Source organism: Tenrec ecaudatus, chromosome 2, assembly GCF_050624435.1.
Source record: "Tenrec ecaudatus isolate mTenEca1 chromosome 2, mTenEca1.hap1, whole genome shotgun sequence".
In the NCBI taxonomy this organism is placed as follows: domain Eukaryota; kingdom Metazoa; phylum Chordata; class Mammalia; order Afrosoricida; family Tenrecidae; genus Tenrec; species Tenrec ecaudatus.
In genome coordinates, this window is record NC_134531.1 from 134,255,440 (window position 1) to 134,268,660 (window position 13,221).

Sequence of the window (13,221 nt, forward strand, 5' to 3'; positions counted from 1 at the left end):
AATGTCCTAAAATTGAGTGTGGTGATAACTGTACAGCTCTTCTTAAAATTATTGAATTGTATGATTTGTGAATTATATGTCAATCAAACTGTTAAAAACAAAGAAACAAAATAACTCACTGCCATCCAATGGATTCCAACCCATAGCAACCCTGTAGGACAGGGTAGAACTTCCCTGGTCAGTTTCCAAGACTGCCTTTATCCAAAGGAGCAGCTAACAGTTTCAAACCGCTGACCTTGTGGCTAGCAGCCCAACAAGTCACCGCTGTACCACCAGGACTCTGAGACAATAAAGAAAATATAATTTTCTCTTTCTTTCTTTCTTTCTTTCTTTCTTTCTTTCTTTCTTTCTTTCTTTCTTTCTTATGCAATCTACCCTCTTGTTATTCATAACAAGCTCTCTTCCTTTCCTATCTACACCCTTGATCTCCTTGGTTTCTATTTTATTTCTCCTTTTAGTTTTCTTATAGTTGTATTTCTATGCCTTACGTGACTTTGCTTGCTTCCACATGTGTTATTGTTAGTTGCCAGTGGATAGGCTCTGATGCGTGGTGACATTGAATATAACAGAATGGACTTAGCTTTGTTCTACTCCATCTTCATAATTGTTGGGCTATTTCAGTCCAGTAGTGAACCCACGGAGTTCATTTTCTTGCACCATATCAGAAAATACTCAGTACTGATTTATAGAATTGATAGGTTTATAGAATTGATAGACCGTTCTTCCTAGTCTGTCTGAGTCTGGACACTTCGCGGGGACATGGCAGCCAGGGGTGACCCAGCCGGCATTTGAGAAAACAGTAGCATCGCTTCCAGCACCAAACAATATGCACACCATCACAATATGAAAACTGGTAAAGGAGTGGAAGTTTTCTTTGTAGAAAGTATTTTTTTAAGGCTTCCTCTTCATTTTACTTCTCAGGCTAAATTCTTTTCTAAGGCACTAAAACCCAAATCTGTAGTTTTAATTCCTGCATAAATGTAGATTAATTCTAAACAATCTTCTGTTGATCATCTTTCCTGAGTTTCAGGTGCACTGTGTCTTCTGTTGGATGTTTATGGTTATTGGAGGCATCCTTCTAAATCTCATTTGCTTAGTAAAAGTAAACGCCAGTGATGGCTCTTGCTTATTGCACTTGATGAGTATTCATTGGATAGTATCAGAGTTTCTCACTTCTGGTCACAATTTCCCATAATGAACATTATGTAAGGAAAATCGAAAAAGTTAGTAGAAAAATGTTATGATCTTTGAATGCCCTTTTCCAGGCACTTTTTAAAGCTGCCCCGTGCATATACACACTTGAGAGACATCTGAGAGGTGTGGACCTTGCCAAGATGGAACTCCTCATGTACAAGTGTACCCTACTCAATATTTAGAGCACATTCTGATAAAAATGCATGAGTAGCAATCTTATTAAGATGTCGGTATTATCAAAAGTGACTGACACATTCAATACATTTCATATAAAAATTCCAAAAACCTTTTTAAAAATCATTTTTTGGGGGCTCATACAACTCTTATCACAATCCATACATCAATTGAGCAAAGCACACTTATCCATTCATTGCCCTCATCATTCTCAAAATACCCGCTTTCTGATTGGACTCCTGGAATCAGTTCCTCATTTTTATTTTGTTTTTTTTTTAAATGCAGAAACTGATGTAATATTATAATAGGTGCCAAAGAAATAAGATATTTTTGAGAAAGCAAAATAAAATAGGATAACATACTTTAAGCTTTCAAAATTTATTTTTAAAATAGAGTAGTAAAAGCCTTCTGAGTATAACATTAGGCTAGACATATAGACCAAATAAAATGGCCCCCAAACAAACCCATACATCAATGGTTACTTGATGTTTGCTGCGGATGCTGAACCCACTTATTGGGGAAGGGATAGCCTATCCTACAAATAATCCTGGGGCAAGTAGGTCTCCAAAGAGATAACCATGGAACCATACTTCATGCCATCTAAAAAGATTAGTTCAAATTGGACCAATGACTTAAATATAATAACCATTGTTGCTAGTTAGCATACAATTAACTGTGATACGGTGACTCCATGTTTGCACTGCTTTGTAGAGTTTTAAGGCTGTGACCTTCTGGAAGCAGCAGGTCAGGACCATCTTCTGAGGGAGTAAATCTTTGACTGATCATTGTTTAATCATTGGCACCATTCAAGCAAGTGTCAAACGCAAAACTATAAATATCTTAATAAGTAACATAGTACTTTGTTTTCACAAAGATTTTTCTGTATGATACCAAAGGTGTGAGCAATCAAAGATGAAAACCCCTTTTCTTGTTGTTAGGTGATTTAGAGTTGGTTTTAATTTACAGCGGCAATACGGCAGAACAAAACACTGCCCGGCCCTGTGTCATCCTCACAATTGTTGTTATGTCTGAGTCCATTGTTAGAGCTACTGTATCAATCCCTCTCTGGGAAGGTCTTTTTTTGCTTTTACCAAGCACGATGTTCTTCTCCAGAACGTGGTCTCTCCTGAGAACATGTCCAAAGTACAATCCATGGGGTTTTCAACATTCTTCTCCAGAAACTTCATTCAAATGCATTGATTCTTCTTTGGTATTCCTTATTCAATATCCAAATTTATATGCATATAAGTCAATTGACAATATTATAGCTTGGGTCAGGATCACCTCTTTCCTTAAAGCAACAACCTTGATTTTCAACACTGTGAAGCAGATTTATCAATTGCAATGCATTGGTTGATCTCTTGACTACTGCTTCCATGAGCATCGACGGTGGATCCACGCAAGACAAAATCCTTGACACGGTCAACCTGTTCTCCATTTATCATGATGTTACCTACTGGTCCATTTGTGAGGATTTTGCCCTTCTTTTACATTGTTTTAATTGATACTGATGTCTGTAATCCTAGATCTATATCAGTAAGTGCTTCAAGTTTTACACACTTTTAGCAAGCAAGGTTTTGTCACTTGGATGTAGCAGGTTGTTAATAAGTCTTCCTCCAATCTTTATGCCACATTCTTCATATAATTCAGCTTCTAGAATTATTAGTTCAGCATAGAGATTGAATCTGTATGGTGATAGGATGTAACCCTGATGCATGCCTTTCCTGATTTTACACACTGCGGCATTCTCTTGTTCTGTTCGCATAACGACCTCTTGATCAACACATAGGTTTGACATGAGCAGAATGTGGTGCTCTGGGTTCCCATTCTTCTCAAGGCTCTCCATAGATTGCTATGGTCCACAAAGTCTAATGTCCTTGCAGAGTCATTAAAGCACAAATAATATTTTTTACCAACACCATAATTCAAAGGCATCCGTGATTAAATATTAATAGTTAACAAAATGATGGAGGGAAGGGAGAATTAATGCTTAAAGGATAATGAGTTTATATTTGATGGGATAAAGAAATTCCAGAAATAGAGCACGATGATGGCTGTACAACATGTGGATAGGATTAATGTCACTGAGTTGTGCATTGAAAATGATTTAAAAATGATATCCTTGCTATATATATTTTGCCACAAGAATAAAAGCCTAGATATAAATCAATCCTGAAATAGTACAAATAAGATAAATGGCAGAGCAAGGTGAAGGATGTAGGTATTAAACTATAATGTAATTGAATTGAATTAACTAATAAAAGTCTAGGCACCTAAAACAAGATTAAGGAATAGATCTATCAGAATTCAACAAGATTGACTAAAATTATTTGAATACATATTCTCACATTCAAAGCAACGTAGAGATTTCTAGGAGCTCTAAATGAGTATCCCCACATTTTCAGAGACCACTGACATTATTGTGAAAAATTTAAATATGCAATACCACAAGTACAACTAACGGGAAGAGCTCATAGCTGCTAGGAGATATCAATTTTGATGGACGACATGGGGAAGGACACATAATAGCCACCTCACAGTGATTTGTGGTAGTGATTGGCACAACCACATACAGTTATTGAACTAATTGAATTGCATGCTTAAAATGGGTACATTTTTATGGTGTGCAGATATCTTAATATAGGTGTTGAAAATAATTCACTGCTGAAACACAAAATGCATATAAGAAAGTATACAAAAAATATACCCAACATTGTGAATTTTCCCAAAATGAGCACAGAAGAATATACTTATTATTCTGAATAATTAACACTGATTAGAAATTATTTTTCCATTTTATGTCATCCCATTTATAAATCATTTTCTTTATGGTTTCTGCTTTCATTTGACCATGTTTGAAAAGTTTTTATTGCCTTGAAGACCTAACTTCGTGAAGACCTATATTAATGGTAAAACCAACTCATAAGCATCCATTTCTCTTTCCTTAGGTATTCATTATTCTGATTTCTAGTGATGTGTGTTAGTCTCTGTTCTTGATTTATCTATGAATAGAATTATATACCATATACTGTCTTCTGATCTATTCTGTTTGTTAAATTTTATGATTTGAAAAAGGGGCCTTAAGTGGCACTGTGCATTAGGCTTTGTGATCAATCTTTGGTTTCAAACCCACCTATGCAGGAGACAGATGAGTCTCTCTATTCCTGTAACGATTTAGTCTCAGAAACCCTATATATGTGAATTGAAATTGATAAAATGTCAGTGAACATTTTTGTTGATTTGGGGATTTATCTAATATAGCGTACATTGTAGTAGGTGGCTCATTTGTACTGTTGTATAATATGCTATTGTAGGACTATCACTTCTTTATTCAATATACCATTGGTGGTCATTGTGCTATTAAGGATAATTTTACTATGAATAATTTTGTTGGTTATTTGGTACATGAATGTATGCATTTCTGATTGATACATTTTTTAAGAGCAAAGGTACAGGATATTGTAAAGGTATTTCAAAGTGTATTTATCCTCCTTTAAACTCCCAATGATAATTTTCACTTTCCTGAATATTAATAAATTTGATTCTTTTTAATGAGAAATTACTGTGAAAATCATCTGTCCCCCTTTTTACCTTATATACTGCTACTGATTGAAAGCAGTTCTTATTTGTTTAGCATATTGCAAGCATCTATTTCTAGTACAATTTTTAGTGGCACATTATGATAAACAGAACTGCCCAAGTTTTATGTCCTCACAATTAGAATTGTCCTAATGGTTTCTGTTTTTGTTTAGCCATGTTTGAGACATCTTTATTAGCATGTAGTCCTAACGCTGTCTGAACCTTAATATAATAGGGGGCAGAGCCAACTCTCCAGCAACCCTTTCATAATGGCTTTGTAGCTCAGGGGACCTGCCTGGAGTTGATCTGTAAGGTATTACTTCAAGTACTTTTTGCAAGTTGACCTTCATTTTGCTCCTGGTTTGAAAAGGAAATCATGGTGTCGTTTATTTATTGAATTATTTTGTTTATATGGAAGTCTGTGTTAGATATCTTATTGATGTGGTCTTATGATGATCCATTCTTGACTCTATAAAGGAGGTGTTATTATTATCTGTTTTATATATGAGGAAACTGAGGCTAAGTGGACTATGTCAGTTTCCCCAAAATGACACAAGAACAGTTACAGTCCTGGCAGAAGCCGTGGGTGTTCTGTTTCTCACTCCTACTACAAAGCCAAGGTCCTTTTAGCTTCTAATATCTTGTTTGCTTTCGAAACTCTTTGCTTGCTGTGGCATCATCAGCACATGTTACTATTCAGTACTTTTCTTGAATATTAAGAAAGAATGATTCATATTGTATCCTTTGTTAAGGGGGGGTGCATTAAAACATTTCCTTTCTTTGTTGCAGATAAAGGAAGACCCAGGTCTAGAAAAGCGGAAAGCGGAAGAGGGAAACGGCATTCCTACAAATTACCTCAAGAATACAACATAGAGACAGTGGTGGTGGCGGACCCCGCCGTGGTTTCCTATCATGGAGCCGACGCCGCCAGGAGGCTCATCCTGACCATCTTAAATATGGTAGGCAAACTGTAACGCACATTTGGATTTTTTTCTTTTGAGAAAACTCTGGTGCAGAAATGTGTGAGTATTTATGATGAATTATGATGAAGTTATTTAAAATGTATTTCATCACTGTACTTTTCCTTTTTATGATCTTGGATAACAATATTTTAGGTATTCTGAGTAGATCCAACTTTTAAATATCAAAATAAAGTTAGGTATTCTGAGTAGATCCAACTTTTAAATATCAAAATAAAGTTGTACTTCAAAAAATAATCATTCATCCTGATGTGCTAAAGTGCTTCTTCTACAGTCCTTTGTGTAGTTGTGCTCTCCTTGACATTTTTAAAAATTTACTTATTTAAAATAGAAGAAATGTAATGTACTTGTATATATATGGTCTCAACAGAAACATTGTAGATAAATTGTGAGGTGAAAAAGGGATGGAATTTGGCAGTTCATTACTCTCTTATACATGTCTTTATAATAGACTGGGTTTCAGATGATTCCAGTTGATGAGTAAGACCAGGTATCTAGTAGCTAAATGTTTAGCCAATTGAATCACAGGTATCTAGTTACAGGAGATAATGTATAAACTACAGAAAGCAAGTATGTTCTTTTTTTGGTCGTCATTTTATTGGGGGCTCATACAACTCTACTAGTATGCTCTTACAAATGCAACCAACAAACCAATGGTTTGTCTTCATTCACACTCTGCTGCAGACGCCTTTCCCAAGGCAGAATTAGAAGCTTGTAATCAATCGGACTTAATTAGAAGCTTGTAATGAATTGGCCTTTTAAAGAGAATAAATTGGAATAAAAATCAAAGCCAAACATACTTTTATATATGTTTAGTTCCCAAATGAAAGATAAGATGCGTTAAGTCAAGAGTAAGCATATTATGCTTTACAAAATTCTCATTTTACTAACCTTTTACTATCATTTAATATCATAACCATTGTTTCTCTGGTTAACTGGATTTCTCATACTTCAGTAATTTCTGTCCATATTCAGCTCTGTTCCATAACTTTCTTAATGACATAACAATTTTAGTCTCCTTATTGCATTAAATCCACAAGATTTTTGTGCCGCTGTAGTATCTTCCAATAAAAGTGACGGAAATACCATGCTTAAAAAATGTAAGGAACCACACAAAATTTTGATTGACTTTGATTTAAATTTTGCTACAACTCCCCATTTTGGGTAAGCCCATCATAACAATGATCTAAAACCTTTAAGCCACCTGTGAGCATGTATTGCATGCTCAGGTATCCCAGGGTAGCACAGAAGTGTAGAACTTTAAAAACCCTCTTCCCATCGGAAATCAAGCTTGAGAGAAAAAAGGACCACGAGAAAAGAAATGTGCGGTAGTATAAAGCAGGCTGCATTTGAAGAATTATTTCACAAAACAAAGGTGGACATAAGCATGTTTCAGCCTCATGAGGAAGTCTGGTTACTACAAATTCATATAGGCAATGTGTGGAAATTTCAGCCTCTCACTGAAGCCTATTGTAATGCCGAGGCTACCAAAGCTAAGTTAAGGATCTTTCAGAATGTTGGATTAATATCTAAAGTGCTATAATTAGTTATTAGGCAATTAAAATAATTAAGAACCAGTTTTACAAGTGTTCTCAACAAAATAAGACTTCTATATTTGGGATTTATTAAGAAAGATTAAATGTGTTTCACTTCATTTCAGAATGCTTATTTTTATTTGTTTTTAGGTATTTAACCTTTTCCAACATAAGAGTCTTGGCGTGCAAGTCAGTCTTCGTGTGATAAAGCTTATTCTGCTCCACGAAACTCCAGTAAGAAAGTCTTGAATTGTGTTTTTCAATTGAGTGGGTAAGAAGTGGGCTTCAGGATTTAAATAAAGAGAGTTTTCAGAATGTGTTTCTTAATGACACGAAAATAAGAAATACGTGGTGTTGCTTACACTATGCATAATCCTGGCTCTTAGTTTCGTTGATACCTCAATTTTATTGCAAAAAATGGAAAGAATTAGTTCTGAAGGATCCTAATAAAAAACCTTTGTTTTTTTGAACTGTAAGTTTAACAAGTCATCTTAATAGGAGTTTAATTTACTATATAAAATCTCCTTTAACATTTTTATTTTATTTGTGACTTATTTCCTGGAGAAAGTAGTGCGGCATCATCTTGGCATGCTGTTTACCTGGGAATTTTGGAAACTTTTTTTTCTTAAGTTGTAGAAACCATGATTTGCTCAAGTACCACAGTCCCACATTCTGATAACTCCATTGTATTTCTCTCCTTCATCGAAATAGCATTACACAGGTCTTGTAGTTATTGAACCTTCTCGATGTTTTGAGATTATTAGCTCCACACACATTGCCAATGGATCTACTCTGATCACCAGCCACCCTCTAAGACAGAGTGAAAGTGTCTTCCAGGGCTTCTGGCTGCACATCTCTATGCAAGCAGAAGGCGGCATCTTTTCCTGGGGGCAGCTTGTGGGTTTGAGCTGCCAAGCTTGGTTGTGCTGCTGAGTGCTGAAATACTGTGCCCCCCAGGCTGCGGTGCCAGTTCAGGCTAACTCCACTCTTCAGTCTGCCAGAGTCTCATTCGTGTCATGAGGAGTAGCCTGCTTTAGTCATTCAGGAAGTTCTCTTGGGTTTTAATTTTTGGTACATCTGAATGTAATTTTACTTGAAGTGTAATTTTTTTTCCAGTCAGATCTATATATTGGACACCATGGAGAGAAAATGCTAGAAAGCTTTTGTAAATGGCAACATGAAGAATTTGGTAAAAAGAATGATATACATGTAGAGATGTCAACAAGCTGGGGAGAAGACATGACTCCCGTGGATGCAGCTATACTGATAACGAGGTAAGTTGTTCAGAGGCAAATGAGTGACATTTCTAATCGGATGATAGTGCTGTACATTCCATTATTGCATGGATCTAATGTTTGTACTCTTGAACTTGTGTTTTCTTTTTGTTATAATGTTGCCATTTCCCTCAATTCTGAAGAGCTAATTTACCAATAACCAACCATTTGTTGGTATAGACTTGGTTAAAAAAAATTACACTCAATGACTTACATCATGCTGAATTCACCATTTTCAGCTTAACTGACTCACAGAATAAGAGTAAATAAAATGATTTTTTTATAAACCAATCATTCTTAAAGAATTCTTAAGGGTTCTTTTATAATTTGGTATTTTGAAATATTATTAATTTGGAATTAAGACATATATCATGTCATTCCATAGTTCAATCTCATCAAGCTGAATTACACATTTGCTACCGCAACCAGTTTTCAAACATTTTTTTCTTTCTGTGCTTCTTGACTTAATCTCCCTTTTACAACTTGCCCCTCCCCTCCCCCATCCACGACTGGACCCTCCCACCCCTGAGACCCTTGTCTACATTCTGTCCTAGGTTTCACATACCAAAACACAGAAAAAACGTATCACACAACTTCAAGAGAGTGACTTCCAATGACATAACAACTCTGAGATACACTCTAATATGAACAAACAAAACCAAAATAAAGATAATGTTGAAAACCAGATCAGGTCCAGCATGCATCAGAAGGGGAGAAACTTACAAAGTTTTAAGTGTTCAAGTCAGATGTATGCCTTTGATCTTCTGTACTCCTCTCTCCAGTGCACTCTGTTTAGTTACCACTTTCCTTCCACCCCTCCATTGTGGAGAGAGGTTAGCTCATGGAGACTTACTTCCTGTGTAGTTCACACAGACAAATCTGGAGCTGCCACTGTCACCCCTAGCCTTCTGCCAACTGGATTCTCACAATTTAGGCTCTGATACTAATCTCTCCTTCAACTTCAGATGATATGATTTGCAGTCCTTCCGTGACTGATGATGGTGTGTTTCTTCCATGTGGATTTAGTTGACATCTCACTTAGATGGCTGCTTAGATGATACTTTCTTAACATAAAACCAAGATTAGCTATAAAGAAGCTACATTTTATGTCATTCTTAATGGTGAAACGCGGACTGCTTTGTCTCTAACACTGTTAGCAAGATGATGCTCACTGTTATTCAGTATTGTACTATAGATCATAACTAATACGTAGAGCAGAAGACAGAGAGAAAAGTTATAAATATGTACAAGAAAGATGAAAAACTGCCCCTCCTCACTAATGAGACTACTCAGTATGTTTAAGATTCTAGGAAACCTAGCAAAACTATTTCTAGAGTATTTAATCGGGTTTTTAAGATCGCAGAATGTTAAGCCAGTTTATAAAAATCCTTCAGTAGAATGGTATACTATAGATGTTTTATAATCATAATTTAGTCAGCCAATGTTTTATTTATATAAAATGGCATTAAATCATTGTAAAATTGTAATAATTTCACAAAAATGAAATGTTTTAGGATAAATTTAAGCAAATATGTGTAATGATTGAAAAGTGTAAATAACAAAGCACTGCTGAGAGAAATCAAAGATGGCCTAAATAAACTGTTCACTTATTAAAATTTTGTTATTGAAATATTTATTCTTCTGTTGATTTATAAAGCCAATATAATTCCTAATAGAACCTTCATAATATTTTTACAGAAATTTTTTGCAACCATTTTTGTAAAATGCAGTTAATATTTGCTTTTTGTGGCTTAATTTAGATGAAAAAATTATCTGTAGAATTTTTAACATTGGTATTAACATTAATATTCTTATGAAACAATATTACTTGTTTTTTTTCTGTTAGCTCACTATAACCAGTGTACGTTATTTAATAATTCATGCTCTCCTTTCTGTAGAATTTTACTGATTTGTTTGCCCTATAAGTTCACTGAATAGCTAGATAGAACGCTAGTATTCCACTTATTTGAATGACTATGTCTACTTTGAAACAAAGTATTCTATTAATTTAAAAGAATGTCTTCTTTGTTCAGCAAAACAATTGGATTTTCCTAAATATTTCTTATTACACTAGCTTGCTTCAAAAACTATGTACCTTTGTTCCTTTTATATTCTCAGATAGCAAATACTTAAATTTTAAAATGGTTAAGTATACTAGTATTTACTAAGAAAATAGAAACAAGTGGATTATTCCTTTTCCTATTAGGCAGTTTATCTAATGTTTGGTTTTACTTTAAGTAGTAAGTATGGTTATAGGTAGAAAAGTGATGAGTAAATAAAGTAGGTGGCAAAAATTAATACCTTTAAAAAGTAACATCAACATAAAATGCAGAAAACCCAACGCAATGTTGAAGCATGAATGTAAGTTAGCAATGGATAAGGATCCAAGATGCCTGATGCAACGAGAAGAGCATTGAGACCGAGGATAGTCCATCACAGGGTCAATCTCAACTACTGGAGCTATGTTGACACTGTTTCCTAAACATTGCCCTGTTAATGCCAAATCCACCAGCCACTCCTTGGAAGAAAGATGAGGATTTCTGCTCCATTAATATGTACAGCCTCAGACACCCTATCCAGGGTTGGAATTAAACCAACAATATTGATTTGGTTTGCACAGTGTCTCTATACAAGATTTTTATGGTAGAAAAGGGGAGGCGGCATCAAAACCATTTTTGAATATTTTTGAAGATTAAGAGCTATTCTTTAAGACAAATAAAAAGTATCACTTGAAGTCTTCTTAAAACATCAAGTAATAATCTAGCTTCACCATCGAAGAATGTCTTCTTTGAACATTGTGCTCTCAAGAACTAGCTATGTGAGACCAGAATGACAATCACAACTCAAAAGAAGTGGCAGCATTACAGGGCAGTGAGCTTGTGCACACGGGAAAGGACAGTTCCGAAAAAGAGGGGGTGAATGGCTACAAAATTTGAAGACTGTATTGAGCATCATGAACAGTACAGGTGGAAACGACCGACTTGATATATGCTTTACTGTGTATGTGCTCAACAAAAACGAATGAACAGGATTTCCTCTTTGATAGGCGCTATGGTATTTTTGGTACTTCTGAGCAAAATTTTGGTTTTTTAATGTGCAGAGTTCTGAAGATTGTTCTCTTTTTAAGAGATATTTAATTTTATACTGAAAAAATTGACACTATCTTTCAAAATCTAATTATTTATTACATAGATTCTGACAAAATGTTTTAAAAGAGAAAAGGTAATTTTAATGTCAAAATGTTAATTTTTTTAAAAAAGATTACAAGCAAAATGAAATTCCCAAACCATTTTAAGTTCATTAAGAAATTAGTCTTGAATGTATTAATCTCATTTTCTTCTCAGATCATTGGTAGATTTTCACATTTAAAAAAATTTTCACATATTTTTCTGTAAAATTTTTGTTGTTAAATTCCTTGTATTCTGAGCGTATGCATCTCGTATCTATTTAAGGCACTGGTTTGAGTAGTAGATTGGTGCAGTATTGGGAAAGTGTTATACTCATATAGATCTACACCGTTTTGTGGAAGGAGAAGACATACGATTTTATTGCATATAAATGTCATCAATTATTTAACTTTTCTACTTAGGGAACTTGATTATAAAATTTTATGACCAGGCTTAAAAATGTCAACATGTGACTTTAAATATTTATTTTTATAATGGTTGTTGTTGCCATCGTTTGAATCTGAATCATCTATAAAACACTAAAATACACATCATTGTCTTAATTGTTGATAAGTTTAACTCCTTGTTGGGAATATTTCATCAATCCATCTCACTCATTTTCACTGACATATTCCAATAGACACACTGTCATTTCTAGGAATTGTTTTTTCCTGATGAATATTCAAATTACTTGAACAAAGGTCTCACTATCCTCCTATCTAAGGAACATTTCTTTAGAACATATTTTATTGTGTTTTAGATGAAAGTTCACATATAAAATAGTTTTCACAATCAAGAATCACAATCACCATTGTTCCATGACATTGATGGTGGTTGCAGTCTATGGAGTGTGATAGTATTCTTCCAGTTTCGCCTCTGGGTTCTCTGTCTCTATTCATTTTGCTTCCCTATGTCTCTTTGTCATCTCATCCTTGCTTTGGGGCAAATGTTGCCTTGCTCATCTCATATAGCTGATGGTTCTAGAAAGCACATTTGTCATGTTGCTTAGTGTACAATCCATTTATCATTTTGCTAGAAAGTGGCCTCAAGGGATGTATTGTTTCTTTTTTTTGAATCATTTTATTGGGGACTCATACAATTTTTATCACAATCCATACATCCATCCATTGTGTCAAGAACATATGTACATTTGTTGCCATCATCATTCTCAAAATATTTGCCTTCTACTTGAGCCCTTAATATCTGCTGCTCATTTTCCCCCTCCCTCCCCACTCCCCCTACCTCATGAACCCTTCATAATTCATAAATTATTATTATTTTGTCATATGTTACACTTACCCACCTTCTTCTCTGCTGT

The 13,221-nt window shown here is 34.8% G+C and overlaps 1 protein-coding gene across 1 annotated transcript in view; it reads left to right on the forward strand.

Annotated features, from left to right (window-relative positions):
• ADAMTS19 (ADAM metallopeptidase with thrombospondin type 1 motif 19) overlaps nt 1–13,221 on the forward strand; it is a 282,005-nt gene that overhangs the window by 71,331 nt on the left and 197,453 nt on the right. The window contains exons 4-6 of the mRNA XM_075543100.1: nt 5,737–5,906; nt 7,613–7,696; nt 8,579–8,736. Coding sequence (XP_075399215.1) covers nt 5,737–5,906; nt 7,613–7,696; nt 8,579–8,736 — 412 coding nt within the window. The remainder of the gene's footprint in view (nt 1–5,736; nt 5,907–7,612; nt 7,697–8,578; nt 8,737–13,221) is intronic.